Source organism: Anser anser, assembly GCF_964211835.1.
Source record: "Anser anser genome assembly, chromosome: 1".
NCBI lineage: Eukaryota > Metazoa > Chordata > Aves > Anseriformes > Anatidae > Anser > Anser anser.
In genome coordinates this window covers 88434647-88457687 of record NC_139720.1, presented here as the reverse complement: position 1 = coordinate 88457687, position 23041 = coordinate 88434647, and the positions used below count along the sequence as shown (strand labels likewise).

Genomic DNA, 23041 nt, shown 5'->3' with positions numbered 1-23041 from the left:
TCTGAAGCAGAAGCCTGGGTGACAAATCCACCTTTTGTGTCTTGGAGCACCAAGAAGGGAATCATAGCAAACCCTAGCCTCTTTCTCTCCACTGCACAAACCTGTGTGAACTGCTGTAGTTGGACAGAACTGACCTCCCCACTCACTCTGCCACAGGGAGTCTAATGAGGAGAGAGAGCACTTCTTCTGCAGCATGCTTGTCCTCTCTGAAAGCGCAGGGAGAGATGTAATGTCAGAAACGGGAACAGGGACAAGAGAATATGGACAAGGGCAGTAAGTTGGCAATAGTTTTCCCATTGGATCTGCTAGTGGTTTACACATTTCTGTTCCACCAGCACTTCCCCACCCCCTTGCCTATCAACTATAACTGTCAAATGGAGTATGGCCTTATAAATCATAAACTCACATTCATCCCTATAATCACAGAACTACTAAGCATCCTTGTGCAGTCAGCAGGTGCTGACTGAGCTCATGCACTGGGCAGTGTAAAGAAAACAAAATGAAAGAAAATAAACAGTGATTTTAGCTATACGATTACTGGCTCTGTTGTCTAGAATAAGGTCCTGGAAAAGTTGCTGTGTGATCCCATGGTGAAATCCAGCACTGTAATATGTACACACAAAAAGATAAAATAAGGTTGCAGAAACTTGCTTGGCTTTGCAGTCATAATTGTTTTTTATTTTTCTATCTTGTGTAGTTAAGAACACTCTTGATGAGAAACACAGGGACATATACAAACATGCACAGCTGATGGGAAAAATGAAGGAAAAAAGCAGGAAATGACAAAAAAGAATCAAGGACGTGCATAACAAAAGCAATCTCTTATTAAAGCACTTATTATTTACAACTTAAACATTACCTTAATTAAGAGAGAAATTGGGAAATAAGAAAAGAACAGAAAAGTCAAGGGACGTGCTGAATTTAATTTGGAATGTCAAAATGCTGTAAAAATTGTAATTATCGAGTTTCCTTTATTAACACCTTCTCCCTGTCTGGACAGTGTTTTGTGGAGCCTGTGTGTTTATATATGTGTTGTTCACTTCACTGTGCCTTTATCGATTTCTAGAAGGATCACTTCAAGCAAAAATAAGTATTTCCATCATTTTGCCTTAACTGCCTCTCTGTCAGTTTTTAACAAATCCACATTTTCCAATTATACTTGTCTGTCATTTGACATTTTTATCTGACAAGTAAATTAAGGTCATCAGGAAGTTTCAGGCGTGAAAGGCCCTTTATAATGATTTGGCTACTTGAAAAAAATCCTAATATATTGGACTCCGGCATCTCTGCCAACAGAGTAAAATACAAATGCTAGAAACAGAATACTCACTATTTAAGAATGTACAGTCTCAGCTAAAAATTGTATTGGTTAGACATTGGTTAGACTCTGTGGAGCTCAAGATAATGCAGAGCTACAGTCCCTTCCTGTGGTATCACTAGGTACTGTTTTGGAGATTAGCTATTTAGTAAGTATTTGATAAAGGGTTTTGATACATCATTTATTGGAAGATTCATGTATTTAACTTGTCTGAGGAGAGTTTATGATCACAGATACTGAATGCCTTGTAATTTACTGCCAGTGCATATCTCCATTAAATTATATGAACAGAAACCTAATGGCAGAAATTTAACAAGTTGTTTTTGCTGAAAATTGAGGCATAAATTACTATTGCTTTTATTCGCTTTACTACTATTACAAAGCCAGTTTACACAGCTAATTTCTAAACCACTCACTAATATTATTTAGAAGCCAAACGTTTTTCTTGAAAACAATTTTTTATGATGCTTTGGGGAGTTATGTGTGCATTGTATTGGGCTTCATCAACTGCAAAGTGAGAGAATATAGCCTGCTGAGCTTTCTCTTTCCAGCAGCCTAGGTGATTTCCCTAAACTTTAATCATCTGATGCACAAAGAAAGCTGAAGATTTTATTTACAAGATTACAAAGCCAAAGTTGCTTTCTTGATAAATCTAAAACTTATTTTCTTTTCTGCATTTACTGCTGTTGTCCAAGGTAACTGAATAGAATTGTTTATTCTTCTTTCGGGACAATCTTATGTTTCTCATAGAAAAAGAAAATCAGAATTAGGTAAATGTCATATGGTGAAAATGTTCAAGTGTAACTGAGTTTACTTTAAGAAGTAAAACTTTGAAGTCACAAAACAGGAGATACAGTTCTTTTTCTGTTCAGTAGTATTTGCACGATGAGGACCAGCCTAATTGTAATAGGTACTTTGTCAGTGTAAACATTTAATATTATAAAGAAAAAATAGTGAAAAGATCAAGCCTCTGGATACAAGATAGTTTCAGATGATCTTTTTTACCTGCTAAATGTTCTACAAAAAGCAGAGGAAAAACATGAGGCATAAGAAAATCTTTTTTTTTTCAATAGCTATGCCAATCACCAGAGCTTGTTATAGATAAAACTGTATTAATTTGTGATGATAAAACTAAATAACAGAAACACAGAAGAATGTGTGGGGCTACATGTTACATGCGCTTTTTTGTACTTCATGTTCTACTGCACCTAGTTTAGTATGTCTTACATGCATAGCACTGCTGCTGACTTCACTTGGGACGATTGGATAGAGAGAAGTTTTGAATTAGAGGCAAGGTTAAGCTAAAAAAAATCAATAAATTTGTTCTAGTTTTATGTCCAAAACATGTATTTATGTCAAACTTTGGTAAGTTGCAAGTTAGTTTCAATTGAAAAACTTATCTGATAATGCCAGCTCCTCGTTTTAAAAAATTATAAAAATCTTCTCTGCCTCTTTATAGTTGGGACACAGGGTAAGGTTTTTCACTTCACAGGCATATTCACATCTGATGTCTGGTCTAAGCACCAAGAAAACTACTACAGAGTAATTGCAACATTTGATCAGTGAAATTTTGCCACCCTTTCTGCATGAATCCGAGTGCTGGAGTTTTAACCTCATTTCTTTGTGCTTCTGTTTCAGCTTCTGATATGGCTGCGGAGCAGGGGCAGATTCTTGTGATTGCCACTGCTGCTGTTGGTGGATTCACTCTCCTGGTCATCCTCACTTTGTTCTTCCTGATCACTGGAAGGTAATTAATGCTACAGTGTTCTTATTTACTCAGGGTCTGTGTCATCCAATGCTAAGAATTTAAGAAGAATAGCTAAGTCATTAAACCACATTGTCAGTGCTGAAATATGGGTTAGATGTAGCTGGGTCAATGTCCTCTTTGTTCAGCACTGCTCACACTCAGAGTTCTTAAAAGCCCAGCTTGGGCAGCTAAGTAATTATGTGAAATCAGGAAATAATTTATCTGGTTTTAAAATAAGTTTCTGGCCCTCTTGTCTGTAGAGCAAAAATTTTTAAATACAATACGACTGCACCCTCAAGGCTCTGACATTCGAAAACAAGAAAAGAAAGGAAAACAAAAAACAGTATTTATTGTAAAATCTCTTTTATACGAGTGTTTTCCATGTGACTTTGGGATTTCATCTGCTTCCACCAGAAAACAAAGCAAAATTTAAAAGGATGAAGACATTATGTTCCATCTTCTCTGTGAGACATCAGTGGCACCACAGTTCTGCCGTGGTTCAAGAAAGCCGAAAAAAAGCCTGGTACTCTGTAGACATATGAGTCCAAGCAGAGGTAGCTGGGCTCATCTCCTTCAGTAAGTTCTGTAGGAGGATCTGTGTGGGCTTTGGCCCATCTCTACCCTTTTTGCCTCTCCCTCCTGCAGATGCGTAATACAAATGGTGGAAGAGCCTCCATGTGAGGATTGTTCTCCATGGAGTTTCCTTCTTACCCAGCTTTGGGACAAAAAAAAATCTGGAGTTTGGATGGGTTTCTGCACCATTCCTGGTGTTGTTTAGAGTCTGTGCTTACATATAGAGGAAAGATGTTACAGTTACTTCTCTGAATGGGATAGTAATCATTACAGACTGGGCTGATATCACTTGACAGTGCTGCACTTTCAGATTTGTAATTAATTTGCTATTTTGTTGTTATAATATTAATTTTAATTTGAAAAGAAAGTCCTACCAATGCAGGCTGGATCATTTATTTGCAGTATCCCAGTAGCCAAATATGGCACTACAGTAGCTTTTTAGTACACATTATGTGAATTAATGCTTTCTGCTAAATAATAAAACTGGTTAAGTCTAGCATTCAGTTGAAGCTAATGGAAGCAGTTCACATTGGAACATACTGTGATCTCAAGTAATCTTAGAAGCTTAATAAATATTTATACAATTACTACAAACACTACAAATGACAGACTCTTTTGGAGAAGAGTTATTCAGACAAAGACAAACTTTCAGAGAAAATGATTCTGCAGAATCCTTGAGTGTGACTCCTGAAACCTAACTAGAACTCTTTAACTCTTTCCTCAGAAAACATCCAGTAAACTCAGGAATGAAAAAAAAAAATGGAAATGGAAATGGGTTTCTATCTGGGTTTATTTCTCCTGTTTGGTAATGTTAAGGACATTGGTGATTCTCGTAGCTTTCTAACATCTTACTCAATGGGACTGTTTCAATTATGTAAGATATGAATTCATTTTGAAGTGCTGCTTAAATGCAGTGATAAGAGTGTATTCCGTAAAAGACAGAGCAAGAAAATTTTGAATAAATACTCAATTTACTATAGGACTGGAGGTGAATTTCTGCATGAAAAATGGGATTGGTATCCTACAGATGTGCTCTGCTTCGATGTTTAGAATTAGCAATTTGATGAGCTATCGAGTCACAGGGCTGCTGATGAGTCTATTCATAGTGGAGAGGCTGGGTTAAATGAGCACCTGCCTCTGCACTCTGCTGAGTGATTATCCACCAAGAGCAAGCAGGAAGCATGGCTGTCAATTGCAGATAGAAAAATGAAAGCGATAGTGACTTCGAGGCACAGCGTAGGCAGTGAGACCAGGGTCTTGGCTAAATTCCAGGAAGTGCAGTATTAAAACTCAGTGTGACTTATCCTTATCATTAGAGAAATTATTCCTTTCCAATGGTTTTCTAGCTGACAGTGGTAGAAAATGGGGAGTTGGAACAGGAAGACTCTATTGCTGGTTCTCACTGGCTTCTATAGTCTTAATTTTATGGCTTTGGGTACTTAGAAGAATTGTGGGGGGTAAAGACTTGTTTCTTTGAATGTTCCTCTGGGCAGACACTCCAAGTGTAAGAGCTTGGGTTCAGTGTTCCTCTTAGTGGCTGGAACCCTACAGACCAGTTGTCCAGGTCCTAAAAATGTCACTGGCATGCTTAGTGGTCCTAGCAACTGGTGTACAATCGGAAGATTTCCACAGAAGCTGAGAATCCCATGGTTACTGTTTCCCTCCATTAGGGTACGTAACTATGAAAACATCTTACTGCTAATTATGATAGCTTAAGAAGTTTCTGCCCTTCAGATGTTCATCATCACCTCTATAGCAGTGAAAGCATTTGTGAGTGATCCTAATCTTTTTCAGTAGTTTAAATGAACCATTGAGAGGAGGTGGGTGTGTTCATGTATTTCCCATTTCTCCGTGGTTACTATTTTACTGCATACACTATCTATAATTATAGTTTATTTTGTTAGGCTGATTATGAACACAAAAAAGCCAGTCATTTTGTTCAAGCTGGTTATGGAACTGAATTTCTGTACACCAAAGCATATGTCCACATGCACTGCTGTCAGTGCCCAAATAGCCCTTAGCCCTCAGCCTAGCCCTTAGCCCCAGAGGTTTCCCTCTAAGTCATCCTTCTTAGGCTGCTCAGTGAGTAAGAGCTTTAAGACCAAGAGCAAATCTTACGTTTCTTGACCTTAACAGTTACTCCCATCATTGGGCCCTCTAAATGGGCACTAGCAGTCCCACAGATAGGCAGCATTCAATTTAGGAGAGGTTTCGTTAGAGGGAACCTGAAATCTTGCCATGTGGCAGCATAACCTTGAATTGTCAGGTAATGTTGCTAACTATTAATGAATATCAATAGAGCTTAGTGTTGTTTGCCAAGGATTTGCAATCATCCAGGCCTATGCTAAATCACTGTGTTCACATAGCAGTCTACATACAGTTTACCCTATGAGATAGCAGCTATCTTATGAGAAATAACAAATCTGTGCCTAACAGACTGAACAGAGCTACTCAGAAGTAAAAAAATAGCGGTCTTAATGGGAAAAAAATATTTTCCTTTTTCATGAAACATGTTGAAGTCAAAGAACTTATTATATTATGAAGAAATTGTGAGCTTTTTTGACCCACTGGTTATAAAAGGTAATAGGATAAGGTTTAATTTGCCTAAGCCAATGTATGCAAAGTATTTAAGATTCTTTCAAATTTGGAAATAAAGTATTGCGTCAAACTTCAGTAGTCATTTTCACTACTAATCCAACTGTGATTTTTTTTCATTGGTATCTAATTTGCTGTAGCTCTTTGTGTGTCTTTCTCTCTTGAGTTTCACAACTAAATCTCTAGATTCAGAATGCAAAATTTTGGCTTTTATAAAACTGCAGATAAAACAATGTACATTTATTTTATATATGACAACTATTTTAATTTAAACCTCACTTGCTTTTCTTAAAAGATGCCAGTGGTACATAAAGGCCAAAATGAAATCTGAAGAAAAAAGAAGGGCTCACTTGCAAAATGGACATTGTAAGTAGTTTAACACTGTGTTACATAAAATCTATATTAGGTTTTAAATGAAGAATGGTCGTTGTTTTCTGTACATCCTTTGCACTTCATTTTTTAATCTGGCCATTTGAATAGTTCCTTATTGTCTGCACCATCAAGACTGTTTATTTGTACGTCCTCTTGGACAATTTCACTGAATTCACTCCAGTGAGTAAGGGTTTTTACTTAGTATTCTATTAATCATATTCATCAGTTTTCCAGGTGTATCTCTGTGCATTCACAACTGGTCTGGACTGTATTGAATGTCTGCCTCAAAATTCCACTCTTGGTGACTGTGTGCCATTTTTGTAGACAGTTCTCTTTGACTATTAGCGTCTTTTGGGATTTAGACTTCCGGCCACTCGAGAAGTAAAAAGTAGAATGGGTTGCATTCTTTCTCACATTTTTTCTCACTGATCAGCACTCTGAGAGAAAAGCTCTCATGAGCAGTATATTAGTTATTTAGCTCAATTTAGCTACTTAATTTATATTACTAGTCTCATTGTTTTATGTTAGAGTAGCTAAAAAAAAAGTTTTTATTTACTTTTGGCTTGTAGAAAGGGTATTATATTTTTATTATTTTTTTATTCAATTTTGAAAACATCCCTGGAAATGTTATGATCAAGACAGAAGCTATGTCGTGAGAAATAAAATCATTTTTCAGGTGACAACACTATACCCAGCCAAGTAGCTCTTTCCATCTTGAAAAGGGGCACATTTCGACATAAAGAATACTTCTTAGATTTGTTTGTAATTTGTTTCCAAACATAGAAGGAACAGAAGACAAAAACCTTCCTGCTGGAGAGTTTGATATTTACCTCTGGAGGCCATGACTGAATATGGGAAAAGCCTCACTCAGTGTCTTTCACACCAGGGCAAACAATAACCCTATTTCATGCTGACACAAAGCTTCATCTAAGAGGCTTCTTATTCTTTGGGAGTTATCTCAGCATCAGACTCAAGAGGGTGTTTCCCTGATCATGCATGTCTTCCACAGAACCAAGGATCTAGAGGAATTACTGTGATTTACCCCAGTAGCCAGGACTGTATCGCCAACAATATTCCTTCCTTTACAACAGGAGCACTCATTGCCTTCACAAGTGCCTTTTTCATGCTAGTAGCAATCTTTGCCTGACTGTTGCGTACTTACAAATTTGGTATCCAGCATCTCAACCTGAAACAATATACAAGGCTGTGCAGTTTCTACGGGTATCAGTATAAGGGTCACTTTCCCTAAACAGGCTGAAGCTGTTTTAAAAAACAAACTCTGCTGCAAAACTTGCACTTGTTAGCATTTCCCGTTTCTTCTCCCAGCTTAGTCATGTCCATGCTCTATCTCCTATGCTTCTGCTGCATGTAGAGAAGAAACATCTCCTGTCTATCCTACCTCCATCCGTTGAGAACTCTGTATGACTCAGAGGAAGATTTCAGGGAATATACTCTTTGAAGAAATTTAGAAAGGGGTCCATGATCTTGATGGTAATGTGGAATCACATTATGTGCTTCCCATTTCTGAATGGTGTGTGTACTCCATCAGCATTGGTCCAAATGGGTGTTGCAGGTGACTTAATGAAGCCCAGACATATTCGTAGGTCCTTAACTACGTCTCACCTAATGTATTTAGACTCATCACATAATGAAGTACTTTAAACTCATCTACTGAGTGATAAGAGGAAGAAGTCTGAGTGGTACTTAATTCTTTTAAAGAGGTTCTCTGGACCCAGCTGCAATACTCTCCTCTTATCATGCTAAGTTGATGCGTTATCTACATCAACGTCTGTTAACGAATTGAAAGTTTTCCAGAACTTAATCACCACATGGCAGGAGCCTAAAAAATTTCCTATCCAGATAGTCCAGGAGAAACAACATAAGTTCTTGGACATTCTACATTCAGGAACACAAGGGATATTAGCCATGCCAGAAAAATGATGCCTTGCTGGAACCTGCCAAAGCAATCTGGCACCAACCCACTGTTGCTGCAGCCATCTCCAAGGAAGCAGACAGAAATTATCAAAGCATTGTAAATGGATTTGGATATTTTTGTTCTCATCTTGCACCTGGCTCTTTGGTTGTGCAAGCTGATCAGAATAGAACAAAGCAGCACAGTCCTCTAGGACCCATTCTCAGAGAAGGGGATCTCAAAGATTGGACCTGTTTGGCAAAATGAATGTTCATCCATCCACCAGTAAAAGACAGGAGTAAATTAGCAAGCAGTGTTTTCAAAGTAAAGGACAGATTGTCTAAATTGTCCAAGGAGTAGCAAAGGGGAACACAACATCTTTGAAAATAATCACTGTCAGTTGTGGGGATCTGCTTTTCCCCATATCTTTGAGCCTTCACTTGGTGTCTCTGTAGACATCCTCTCAACTGAACAGCACAGAGCTCATATTTTCCCTTGTGACTTGCTGAATTTTCCAAGGTTATAGTTTCCAAATTTACCAGCTGTACTTGAAAAATTCCTTCAGGATGTGAGCTAAGTGCAGAGGCACCAAGGAGCCTCTTCAGACCAAAATACTAAATATCAGTTGGAACAGAAATGCCTACAATAAAAAAAAAAAAAAAAGTACTTTGAGTTACCTAAAATAGCATTTACCTCAAAACTTAGGAAGGGCTGTTATTTAACTTTTTCTCAGGAGATGCTTGGTTTAGCTGTGACGGAGAGAAAACTGCGTAAGAGTTTGACACTGTCTTATCAGTTGAAATCCAAAGACTGAGTTTTCCAAAGGCCTTTGACTTTTTCTTCCTCTGGCACCTGTGTAGCCAGAAAACATGATAATAACTAGAGGTATACATAAAATGCAGTTAACCTAATACCTATATTTTCTCTGGGGTTTACACTGACACTGGTTATCAGTTATTGTTGCAAGCTGAAGGGAAGTCTGATGTATCAATGCATTGTAATGATCCTGAAGACATACCCATGCTTTCAGTCACCTGGAATACCTCAAGAGATTCGAGCAGGGTTTAGCAGGACCTTGCTTGCAGTTTCAAGCAGCAATTTTGAATGCTTTTGATTGTGTCGGATTGACAGAGGTTTATATTCTGTCTATGGATATAAACCATAACGTCTCACAAGCCTTACCTAGGGAAAAAAGAAAAAAAAAAAAACACTTGAAGGAAAGAAAATATTTAAGTCTGTGCTGAGTCAGCCTTTGAAGGCCTGGTGCTGCCACCAAATGGGGACAACTCTTGTGGATTCTACAGTTGGTTTCTGTGAGATGAGTGGCAGGTGTTAATAATTTGGGGTGCATCATTATCCTTTTTTAGGTTCTGGCAATTTAAATGGGGAAGATTTAATATGTTTAAAAAAAAAAAAAAAAAGGAATACCTATATTGTTATAATGTGTGAGTATCGAAGAATGCTTGTTTCCTAGTATTCTCTCTTTTTTGCAGTACGTTTCCCAGGAATCAAAACATATATTGATCCAGACACATATGAAGACCCATCTCTTGCTGTCCATGAATTTGCAAAGGAGATAGATCCCTCAAGAATTCGCATTGAGAGAGTCATTGGGGCAGGTAAAAGCAAACACACTCAAAAACTGTCTATGAATGGAAAGACTGCTTTTCTGAAGTCGTCATGATAATGCAAGTGGTTAAGTCGTTAAAAATGGCATATTTCCCTGATAGCCCAGTTTATTCTCAAGTGTCTTTCATTTTCTGAAGATATAGCAGCAGCCTTCCTGTCCAGCTGCTACTAAGGATCTCTGTGTGCCTGTTCTCCCATAACAGCTCAGTTATTTCAATAAGCTTTGTAGAGGTTTGGTGCAGACAGGCCATCTAAATAAATTAGATACCCATGAGAAAAAATTAGCTTGTGTATGGTTAGCATAAAGACTACTGTACTTATCTAACTCAGTCTTTGACTGAATAAAAAAGAAATGAAAAATAAACAAAGAAAGTGAACATACATAATCTAACCTTATCCATATATATGCTCCCAAAGTTTAGTAGTCAGTGGTTTTGGACTTCTTGAAAGTGCCTGATGGAACTATCCTCCAAGCATTGTTAACTCCTTCTTTTGAACCTGTCTGTTGGTCTGGCCTCCACAGTGTTGCATGATCATGTGTTATATAAGGTAATGTGCACTATGAAAATGTAGTCATTTTTATTTGATTTGGATTAGCTGTGTGGTAGGCCCACTTGATTCTCTCTTTTCCCTGAAGATACATTTGACAAAGATATTGGATTTCCTTACAGAGAAGAAATAACATGTAAAGATCAGTCCTCTAAAACCATTTCTTTCAACTTGTGTTCGGACACTCTAGGACAGGTGGCATGTTATTATTGTTTACTGAGGACCTACAGAGATGAGGCTCAAAATGTTCTTAAGAGGTAACCAAACTAGTGGATCTCAGTGCATGCACTGTGACCAATGCATCACTCAGAAGGCCCACCACCATTTTTTGGTGTTAAAGCAAATCAAAAGAAGAGACTGTCAGGGAGAGTCTGGAGTTCACTGGCATGCATTACATCCTCAGCGATATTATGTGCACAGTGCCATATTCCAATGCCCATCTTTGAGCAATCCATTCTTGACCTTCTTTAACAATACTTTTTTCTTTTTTTGCTTGATAAATAAATGCCAGCATAAATCATTAATTTTTTGAACTTTTTTACTTGTTCTAACTTTAATGACATCAAGAAAAAAAAATCATGATACAACAGAGAGCAAAATTCAGTTACACCTTGTGGAAGGGTGTCAGTGTTAAAAAAGTAAAGACTGTAATTCTGTAATTTGCTCATTTGCCCACCACAGAATTCCTGCTGTTGGGAAAATTGCCATCAGAATACCTAATGCATTATGAGCCTTCTTTTTTATCTTTGTTTCATACATCTTAGTCACTTAAGAAGCAAGAGGTATTTTTAAGCTGAGATCCCTCATTTAATGATACTTTACTATGCTGATAGCAATGGAAATGACTCCAGTGTTGCTAAAATGTGTTTATACACTAGGAATGTCATGCAAATAATATAATAGACATAAAACCTGGTCTGTTATCAGAGAAAAGGATGTATTGACCTAAAAGTAAGAGAGAAAATTTAGTTCCACCCTGCAGTAAAAACTCTAAAGAGTACTTTAGAGTTTACCTGATTGCTAAAGCTAGATAAGGTGTAGCTGGCACTGTGCGCCATTGGAATTAGCTTGAGAAAGCCCTTAGAGGGCTGACTTTTGCAGAGAATATTCTATTTGATTTGTTTTATTATTTATTTATTTGTTTTCCTTTTCTTCAGACATACTGTAGATATTGGTGTCTTAGATTACAAAGCGTATTGAACTACCTTCAGTATTGGAATGACTGCTGATTTCGGAGAAGTTGAATATAACAGGGAAGGGCTGAGCTTATTGATTTTTGTTCAGGTGAAAATTGTGTCTTTATTCCCAACTTAATTCATTTATGAAAATTCATTACTCAGCTTCCCTCTCCCTTCTGTTGAGTCTTCAGGGGTGAATTTTTGCCTGCTTTGACGTATTTTATTTTTATACTTTTTATCTTCTAAAATTACTTAAATAATCTGTCATCTTCAAAGATATTTGCCCAGTAGGACTTGCAAACTGTTTGCGATGAAATTTAAACCCATTTCCGTGTAGGCAAGATACAGGTTAAATACTGTGCCTGAGGCAGGGAGAGTACAAATTCTCACAGAGTTCTTGGATAGCTGCTAGGAGACATGACATATCATTATAATTCACAGCAGTCCTGAAGCTTCCTTTATGCTTTCTTTCTGATTCCGTACTAAACATTGCAACTAGATATAAAATGGATTTCTTATTACAGGAGAATTCCTTTTAAAAGATGTCTACAATTTTCACCTCAGTGAAATTAAAAATTAAAATATTTTACCAAATGAATCATTAAAACCTTTTTAAAAAGTGAATTAAGAATGGTATTTCTTGAAAAGGTGTTGTTAGAATATTTTATTTTGATCAATGATTTTCATTCTGAATTTTTGTAACTTTAATTTTTCAAAACAAATTATTTCCATTCAAGAACTAAAAACTTTTATTTTGAAAAATGTCAGAGTAGAACATTACAAATATTTGGGTTTTTTTCTAGCATTTCTGGACAATAAATTTTTGAAGGTAATCTTCTCCTGAAGCAGTTTCAAATTTGCTTTTTCAATAGAACAAGTCATGTCCAAAAACCCTTCATAATTCACTAATTGCAGTGCATGTGGATTTGACACTCAAGTTCTTTTCCCAGCTTCTTTTTTCAGCTTACCAACCTCTGTACCCATGTTGTCTTTTAAAGTATTTGCTAATTATGACCTTGGGCGGTGTGCGTTGGAAATGTACGTTATATTATTTGAATAATCTTTTGCAACTATCTGAGGGTAATACCATCAAGTCAGAAGTAATATTCTGAAGTAAAACTACTGATTATCTCATTCCCGATTACAGCACTGTAAAAAGTTAAAATCTAACCTCTCCACTTACCCCAGATATACATACACTTTCAACTTGAAAAAAATGGGGCTTCCTCTTTTATTGTTTTTGTCGTATGTTTCCCTCTGCTGTACGGATACATTTGAATGCTTTACAAGACATTGGGATTTCTCTGAAATCCCTTATTAGCAATATTATACAATTGGGTCTGTTCCTTCATGCCGAGTGCTAGTAGAATAAGGGTAATACTAAGTTACATGAAAAAAAAGCATGTCTAAAATCATTGGTTACACACACACTGTTCCACACTGTGATGTTTTTCTGTAAGCAATTAAAATCTGATTCAGAGAGGTGGCATCGAATGGTCAAATTGAAAAAGTGTGAAGATCTTCAAGCAATGACAGCAGATTGGAAAATAGCCTTTCATAGTTATAAAGATCAAGATGACACTTGGCCTGCAACTGTCAAAGACATCATAGCTGAAATAAAAAGAGAATGTCTAAACATTTAATTGTAGGAATAAGCATTCCTGTTGCAAATTCATATAATTAGGCAGATTATAATAACAAATGCAAACCAGCAAAAAGTTAAGAAAGGGTGCTGAGCTCATGAGACATCTTTACTTTGAGAAAAAAATATGAATTTGTGCAATCTCTTGTTAAAATCCTTTTTCAAGTCATTATAGTGGACATTTACTGAGCTGATGTTTTTGAACGCAGCCACTATATTCCACAGGGCCAGTTAATTGAACCTTCGACCTCAACTCTCCCAGTCCTCCCCTCTGACCTGTTTTTGGTGTTCCAATACATTTAGAAACTCTCCAAACTACTGTCCTTCCTTCTGGTGCTTTGGTGCAAATAAAGCAAATAAAATACAGACTTTGCAAGGTCGTTTCTAAATTGTTCACACTTTAGTCCTAGACTTACTCCATTTGTAACACAATAGTATGCAGACCTGCATTAAAGTAACAAAATATGCACATAAATCCAGATTCAAAACTGTTGGTCAAATTTTTTATCATTAATTCTAAATATTCCATCAGATCACCCATTGGTTCATCACAAAGTTTGACAGGTGCTTTTTTGCCGATTCCCACAATTTGCCTTTTCTTCACTGCTGTAGGTTTTCTTCATATTATCCCTTTCAGCCTCACTTTGTGTTGAACTCACTTGCACCTATTGACACACTATGACATCCTTTGGTTTTGTCCTTTCTGTGACACTATTTTTGCCCCATCGCTTCTTGAACTTTAGTTTAAAGCTTCAGCTCTTCTTCTTGGAAGGAATTCCCAGACATATCTTTGTCAAGTCTCTCTTAAAAGTTATACTTATCTTTGTGTTTTCTTTATTAAAAAGTGGAAACATAAGGAAGAGTCCAACTCTTAAATTTTTCAGACAGTATGCTTTATTATTTTATATTCTAAATCTTCTGTCAATTTTCCCACAGGTCTAATGACTAAATCTGGGGGAAATGAGCTGGTTTTGGTGCTGCAACCTTTCAGTTTTATAAACAGCAATTCGGTGTTGTAAGATACTTGTTTTGATCTCATGTATGTGGTGGTTTTAACCCAGCTGGGCAGCTGAGCTCCACCACAACTGCTCTCTCACTCCCCTTCCTCAGAGGGAAAGGGGGAAAAATATGATGGAAAGTGCTCAGGGGTTGAGATAAGGACAGGGAGATCACCAACCAATTACTACCATGGACAAAACAGACTCAGTGTAGAGAGATTAATATAATTTATTGCCTATGACTAGCAGACTAGAACAGTGAGGAACTAAAAGCAAACCAAAAACACCTTCTTCCCCATCCACCCTTTTCCACCTCCTTCTCCCGAGTGGTGCAGGGGAACAGGGAATGGGGGCTGCAGTCAGTCCCTGACACTTCGTCTCCACCGCTCCTTCACGGTCACTCTCTGCCCCTGCTCCACGTGGGGCTCTCCCACGGGATGCCATCCTTCCCTGAACTGAGCCTGCGGGGGCTGCCCAGAGGCAGCAGCTCTTTAGGAACTGCTCCCTCATGGCTCCGTACCACGGGGTCCATCCACCAGGAGCAAACTGCTCCAGCACGGGTCCCCCACGGGCGGCAGCTCCCCCCAGACCCCCTGCTCCTGCGTGGGCTCCTCTCCACGGGCTGCAGCTCTGGCCCGGGGCCTGCTCCTGCGGGGGCTCTCCATGGGCCGCAGCCTCCTCCAGGCCACATCCACCTGCTCCACCGGGGGCTCCTCCACGGGCTGCAGTGTGGAGATCTGCTCCGTGTGGGACCCGTGGGCTGCAGGGGGACAGCCTGCTCCACCAGGGGCCTCTCCACAGGCCGCAGGGGAACTGCTGCTGTGTGCCTGGAGCACCTCCTGCAATGACCTTGGGGGCTGCAGGTCTGTTTCTCACTCCTCTCTCTACCAGCTGCTGTTGCACAGCAGGTAATTTTTTCCCCTTTCTTAAATCTGCTCTCAAAGAGGCGCAAACAACATCGCTTATTGACTTGTCTCAGGACAGCGGCAGGTCCTTTTGGAGCCAGCTGAAGCTGGCTCTTATTTAACATGGGGCAGTTTCTGGACTCTTCTCACAGAGGCCACCACTGCAGCCCCCAGCTACCAGAACCTTGCCATACAAACCCAATACAATGTAGCAATACAGGTCTGTATATTGGACTTTTAAGTGACTGACCATTCCTGTTCCACTTTAAATAACACATATTTTATGACTGGATGAGAAAAGGGATGTGTGGCTTGCATAAGGCAAGTTTCTGGAGTGCTCAATTAGCTTATTTTTGCGTAACATACAATAAGACATGTCAGTTTTATATCATTAAAACATAGATTATTTACACATTATTAAAACTGAACAGACAATGAACTCTAGTTCACTCTAGTTATCACCAGCTTTTTCCCTGGAGCAAGAAATGGTGTTGACTTCACTGACATCTGTCTCTTAGCTTCTACTTAATACCCATGCAGTCACGAACCTTTAGTGCTGCAGGGTCAGCATTTGTCTTGTTTATCTTCCATCTGAACAATCAGATTCTTAGGTTTAAAAAATTCCTTTTTGTTGAATAAATTTCCCTTTCACTTAAAGTAATTTTAGATTCTTTCTTTATCTTAACGAAAGTCCAGAAAAAATATTCTGGAAGGGAATCCTGTCAGAATGTTTCTCAGCATAAATAGTTCAACACTTTAAATGATATTATTGATCTCCATCTAGTCTAAACCAGAACTAGAAATTATTACGCATACCTTAGGTTTCGAAATATAATAACTGTCTGGTTGACATCACACCACAACAAAAAAATGCTGCTAGTCTTTATCAATTCATCAGTCCCAATATCCAAGGGGATTATTCTGCCTGTACAAATTATTAATTCAGAAAAGGGAAAAGAGACAGATCAGGGGAAGACATGGTGTTCCTTCTCCCACTTCGGATGTTATACAGATAATAAATCTTGGGTTTGTAAGTCCTTCAAGTGCCTCTTTCAGTTTAATTCACTTCAAAACACTTGCTGAACAACTCTACAGTCCCTAAGGTATGAATGCTATTATTTTGGAAATTCTGAAGTTGCAGTACTCTCTTGTATTATATTTTAATAGCAAAAGAATTTATTCTATAACCAGTGCTTTCCAATTTTTTCTCAAAAATGAGATTTTGCAGTTCACAAATTTATTTTTCTTGAAATACCTTCAAAAACTGGATATGAGGGTTTTAATATTTTTTTCCTTGACACTTTGTTTCAGCAAGAGAAAGAAATTGATTTTTTTTTCTAATTTTAAGATGACTTAATTTTAATTATGTTTGAAGAAACAGTAAGATGCCATAAGGCCATGGCTTTAGAGAGGAATTCTAACACTGCTGGATATATCATGGAATAAAAAAATTGATATACCATATCTATGTGATGTGTTTTAGGCAGAACACATGTTCCATCTAAACATCAGGAAGCGCTGGCACAGATTGCCCAGGGAGGTTATGGAGTCTTCATCCTTGGAGATCTTCAAAAGCCACCTGGACATTGTTCTGGGCAACCTGCTCTAGGCGTCTCTGCTTGAGCAGGGGTATTGAACTGGGGATTAAACTTCATGGATTCCTTTCACCCTCAACCATTCTGTGATTCTGTGACTCTGTATCCTTCAAAACATTCAGGTTTCATTATTTTGTTTTATGGTAGGAATTTGAAAGTCTAAATTAACTACTGCTTTTTCAGTGGCCCTAGTCAGGCAAACAGAGTTTTAAGCAGAGCCTTCTATGAGATAAAGGGAATAAATCATATAGGAAATTCTCTTGCCAACTTCCCATTTTGTCAAAAGATTCCCAGAGCATTAGTTTTGTGACATGTATTTTTACACACTTTACGTATCTTCAGGGAAGCTCACACTTGGGTTTATTTTCAAAATAAGATAAAAATAAAAGAAATAGTGTTGTTTTGGTAGAAAGATGACCTGGGAAACTTGGCTTTCGTTAGCTGTTTAAGAATAGGCTAATTTATTCAGAGGTTATGTTCCGCATCTGTTAATTGCACTCTTGCACTTGATGATGTCTCTGTTTTGAAGTGAAAGGCCAGCTATGAAATTGTGTTTTTTTTTAATCCCTCCACTCTTCTTGTATCTTATTGACTAATAAGACATGCTTTTATATTATAGTGGAAGTGACATAGGCTAATAAAATACAGACTGTATGACAACAAATATTCTAATCCTATAATATCAGGAATTTACAATTTTCTGAAATGAAGCTTCAGTCTTTCAGTCCTATCTCTTCTGTATTCAGTTTATATTTAGTCACACACTGTATTTTCTTTCATTCTATAGTCAACCTTTAAGGAAAACTAGTTCATACTGCACTCACTGGAGGGTATAAAAAATTATTTCCTCCAGATAAATATATATCTGTTTATGACCTTCTTTTTTTGTTGTTTTTCAGTGTTTCTGATTCCAAAATGGCTAGGGTAGCAAATTTGATTTTGCTATGGAAATACCTTGCACTGACAAGTGCTTTGACATATTTTTGTAAACACTGTTTTTGATTTACTGAATTACAACCCATTGAAAACTGACCTGCAGGCATCCAAGTCACGTTTGGTATGGGCTTTAAATAACTTTTGAGTGGCTCCAAGATCAAATTAAAGTTGTGGTTTCAATACAAACTCAATTAGTAAATGTCCAAAGTGAATGTGAGGAGATGTGCATTCTTCAAAGACCTTTTCGTATATGGAACACCAGTTGAAGCAAGCTTTAAGATTCTTCTTGTTACACAACTCAGTCCTGATTTGCTGAAAATGTTGGCCTTTGGCTGTTCAAACCATGGAATAGGTAGTTAGTTTCATGTAGGTACATAAGTCACTTAAATAAATCGTGCAAGTGCTTTTCCGGTGCATAATAGCATTAAGTACATTTTTAAATGCCTTCTGCAAGTGCAGGATAGTCATACATTCTGCTACTCTAATGGCATTACTATTCATATAGGTCTTGATGCCACATGCCTTATAAATAGTTATAGGTAGGTGTTTTGTCATTATTAGAAGTAAAATCTAAGCTTCTTTACATTACTTCCTCGTAGCATGCTCAGTTATACCACAAACGTATTGATATCAATGTTCAATTTCAAAGTGTCAGTAAAACAAGGTAAACTACACCATGGAGGGCAGATGGTTTGGCTGCTGCAGTCCCCATGATCTCAGGGTAATGGCACAAATGAAAGGTGTGGCTCAGGAATTTGAATATCCTATCTGTTACTTCTCACTGACAGGTATACTCTCTAGTTTTATGGGCTGTGTGAGTTTCTTGAATATTTTTGTGTTCTGGTTTCACTGACCACTACAAACAACACTGAGCTATTAAAAATGACAACTTTTAAGACAGGTATTGAAGGTTATTTTGGAAAATAAGTTGTTTAGGTTCAGCAGTACAAACTATACTATAGTTCCTCAGCCATTGTGAATGCTCTTATAAATATTTTTTCTATTTAAGGTGAATTTGGAGAAGTATGCAGTGGACGTCTGAAGACACCAGGAAAAAAAGAGATACCTGTTGCAATTAAAACTCTGAAAGGTGGCTATATGGACAGGCAGAGAAGAGATTTCCTGAGAGAAGCTAGTATAATGGGGCAATTTGATCACCCAAATATAATTCGCCTTGAAGGAGTTGTTACAAAAAGTAAGTTACTATTATGAGTTTTTTCTTTGTTTTCCCATTCTATGTCTTTTAGTATCGATATTAAGCATTGCTTCCACCTTTGATACGGATTGCAGTCCTCAGAAATGATCCAAATCATAAAGTGATGGCAAATACTGCAGAGATTGAGATCACACTAGGAAATGTGTAGCCTATCTGTTTTCAATTAGAAATGTGTTGGCATTTTGTTTTGCTTTTTACTAAAAATCCTCCTCATTCATATAAAACCTTTACAGGTTCCTATGAAATAGCACTGCAGATTCTGCTTAGGGGCAAGTGAAATTCAGCAGAGGAAACCATAAATGTAACTGAGTTGACAATAAGGTCAATTCACCTTGTAGAGTTTGTAAGGTAGCAGCTATATTCTTCTTTTTCCACAAGTACTCACTCTACTCAGTTAATTTTGCTGATTTTGGTGCCAGAAGAGATCAAATTCCTATTTTAAAGAAATAAAATTGTAAATTATTTTAAACTTATTATACAATTGCAAATGATTTTCTAAAATTCCAGAATAATCTATGATAATGTTTTACTCTTTATACGTATTTGCAGCTGCCAAGAGGCTAACAATCTTGTCTCTGAAGTCTAGCATTTTTATCTGGGCTTTGAATCTTTCTGAAATGCTAAAATATATATTTATCATTTAAGTATTATTTAGAAGTCTTATTATCAGGCATGTAATTGTTTAATGGCATCTTTTTGCTGCACTGAATTAGAAAGCTCACAAGACATACTCTTCTCATAATCATTGCCTCAACCAAGCCATGTTGTTTGCTGATTTGCAATGCTTTCATATATTTCTCTTCTAAAGTGGTTGTAGAACTTGTGACAAGATAAACTGTTGAGTGTATAAGTCAATGATGCCCTCTTACCTTCACAGTAGATACAATAAATATGAGTATTTCTTGTTTTCACCTTGTTACAATATCAAAAGCTATGTTTGGAGAACACAGTGTACTAGAACAGAGAGAAAATTATATCTCCTGAACTCATGTCATTGGAATGGAATTTCAGTAGATTTACAGGATGACCTTGTGCAAATCTGTCTCTCTCTGGTTCTAAATTAAGATGAAGAGGATCAATTTGTTCTTCTTCACACAGTATTGCAAAAAATAAATTCATTACTATTTAGGAATGTTTGGTTACTAGACTAACAAAATCCATTATGTTGCAGACTTCTGGAAAGATATGGCTTAATCTCCATTGCTGTACTGTCAGTAGCTGCTCTGCCGACAACAAAAAAGAACACGAGTTAATGCTGACCGAGCAGCACTGGATATCTTTGTAAAGACATGTAATATGTAGGTACTTAACTGAGTTTAGCTCCTTGATTCATAATGAGCAGTAGAGCAGCAATTCGAATTTCACCAGTCTTCACCAGTTTCAGAATCCGCCTGGTGGATGTAGTATTGTATGTCTCATCTCTTAACAAGGCTAAGGGCCTTAATTTATGAACATTGTTTAAATCCAATTAGTTGGTGCACACAGACTACAGAATAATGTACTTGGCAATGGCATGATTGTTTAATCTTTGCCACACTTATAAATTTTGTTTCCGTAATGTCTCATCATCAGTCTAGAGAGAAATGAAAATTGCATTAAGGAAACAGAAACAAACAGATAAATCAGTGCTCTAACAGTAGAGTATTTGTTCCTGTTCTACAGGAAACGTGGTTATAGACAACCTTAAGTCAAGAAATAATCATTAGCAGTTGTGCTTTTCTCTCAGAGGCCAACGCACTTCATTATTGGCTTTGGATTGCTTGCTTAGAGGGCAAGAATAGCAGATGTAACTGTTATAGTCACACTGTCCTATAAAACTATGCATCCCTCTCAGATATAAAAGAAAAACTTTGAAAGCAAATATTTTTGAGGTCAGGCAGGTTTAAAACATGACAATTACACAAGAATAATTATAGAGTGAAAAGAATACATGGATTATCAACAAATTTTACCCAAAGGCTTGGAAAGTGCAAGTTATATAACATACTAAGTGCAAAGTTGTATAGTACTGCTCTGCTGCAGAGAAGAAACTAGGAGGCAAGCTGAGCAAGGGGTAGATACATGCACTCTGCTATGCTCCTCTTTTGCCAGTTTGTCTTTAGGTTGTTACCTTTTATACTTCCCCATCTGTGGTTGTTAGAGAATAACATGACTTCAGCTGGGAGCAGAACAGTTGCCTTGTATTTCCCTAAATGCAAAATCTAAGATTGCACAAGGGAAAGAAATTTCCCATGACTAAAAGGTGTGCTATAAAAGTCAGACAGAACCTTGTCCTAGCCAAATTATTTATGTAATGATAGCATGATTAAAAGGTGTTCTGCATTAAAACTTAGATTAATAATAGCAGAAACTATTTATGTGATGTGCATTACAGTTCTACTAACCTATAAAGGCACATCGGATGCAGTAAGTTTAATTAATAGAAGTATTATGCTGTTTTTAGCACATGCTTTCCACTTTATAACCATTAGTCATTAACTCCTAGCAGTTGCTAATGTATATTGCATCAGTTTGTAAGCAGTACCTTCCATTACAATGTCATTGACTATTGAACAAAAAAGGAAAAGGATTTGATTGTAATAAACAGAAGTGCTCTACCAAATCAATAGCTATTGACTGGGGCAATAACAAATTTGCCTGTTCATTACAAATGAGAGCTTTTATCCAGTGCTACCAGCTCAGCAGATGTTAACTTTTAAATTATACTGTTTCCAAAATTGCTATGGAATATGTACTGTAGAGAGTGAAAAATGCTAAACTAAGCCTGCTCAAAAGTCAGTCTTCAACAGAGTTTTAATCCTCTTTTCCAATTGCTTCATTTCTCATTTGTCCTAACTGCAGTCCCTAATCGCAGTTAACAGTAGGCAGAATTGTTGCTGTAGCAAAAACTCTCTGCTAATAGAGAGTTCATTTCAAGGGCAATTTGCCAGGCCAAGGCAAATACACTGTAGCACAGAATCTGGATCCAGTAGTTCACTCATTTTGCTAACCAGAAGTCACAAAGGAAACTTTATCCCTGTTTGTGTTGTTTTAGCAGCACCACTCCTTTCATGGTTTGTCAGAAAAGACTGCAGATTTGCCTAGCAAATTGATGAGAGTTGCTTAGCACACTACAAAACCATACATGTTCCCCTTCCAACTCATATCAGCACAGTGATAATTCTGGGAGCTCTTCTTGGGTGTCTGAGGACATGCTCAACCAAGCTGTGTGTTATTGTCCAAACCACTACACTTTCATAAACAGATATAAGAAATATAAAACTTTTTTCTTCAGTGCAAACATATGTAACCATTGCTGAGATCTGGGCTACACAGAAATAAGATGCATATTCCATACCTACACCATGCTGAAGTCTGTGTTTTAGGCTTCCCATGTAAAGTCTGTAAAGTAAATAAAAGCTGTGTTTACAGCAAACACCTGCCAACATGACTGTATCTACAAGACACGTGAAGAAAATGATCTCTGACTATTTTAACTGTGCTGGAAGAAATCATTGTTGTAGGTACAGTTACACCAACCAAACAGGAATCTGTAGTTAGTTTACCTTGCTTGTATCTTACACAATAGTTTAAAGCATAGCCTTGTCAGTACGGTGTAGTACTGTGTCAGAACAAAGTATCAATGCACACGAGTGCTTTACTGTCATCATAATCTTAGTTTGTTCCCCTCCCCCTCAGACTTTATCCCAAATCACTCTCAATTGTTAAAATTAATTTCTAAGGAAGTGCTTTGGTTTCCAAACTTTTCATACTGGAGGACTCACACGTGTCATCGTGATGAGCGGAATCTTTTTAAGACATTCATTTTCTTTAATAACACTATGTATATTATTATTCTTCAGAAAAGTTTTCAAAATTAGCCCTTCACAAAAGGAG

At 37.3% G+C, this 23041-nt stretch overlaps 1 protein-coding gene across 15 annotated transcripts in view; it reads left to right on the top strand.

Moving 5' to 3' along the window:
* The window catches only part of EPHA6 (EPH receptor A6), a 575874-nt gene that overhangs the window by 430768 nt on the left and 122065 nt on the right, over positions 1-23041 (top strand). For all 15 annotated transcript variants that reach the window (XR_014578284.1, XR_014578285.1, XM_083820701.1 and 12 more), the window contains 4 exons: positions 2957-3065; positions 6529-6599; positions 10011-10136; positions 18959-19144. Coding sequence is in view for 13 of the 15 variants with exons in the window: in XM_083820701.1 (XP_083676827.1) it covers positions 2957-3065; positions 6529-6599; positions 10011-10136; positions 18959-19144 (492 nt within the window). In the remaining 2 variants the exon portion in view is untranslated. The remainder of the gene's footprint in view (positions 1-2956; positions 3066-6528; positions 6600-10010; positions 10137-18958; positions 19145-23041) is intronic.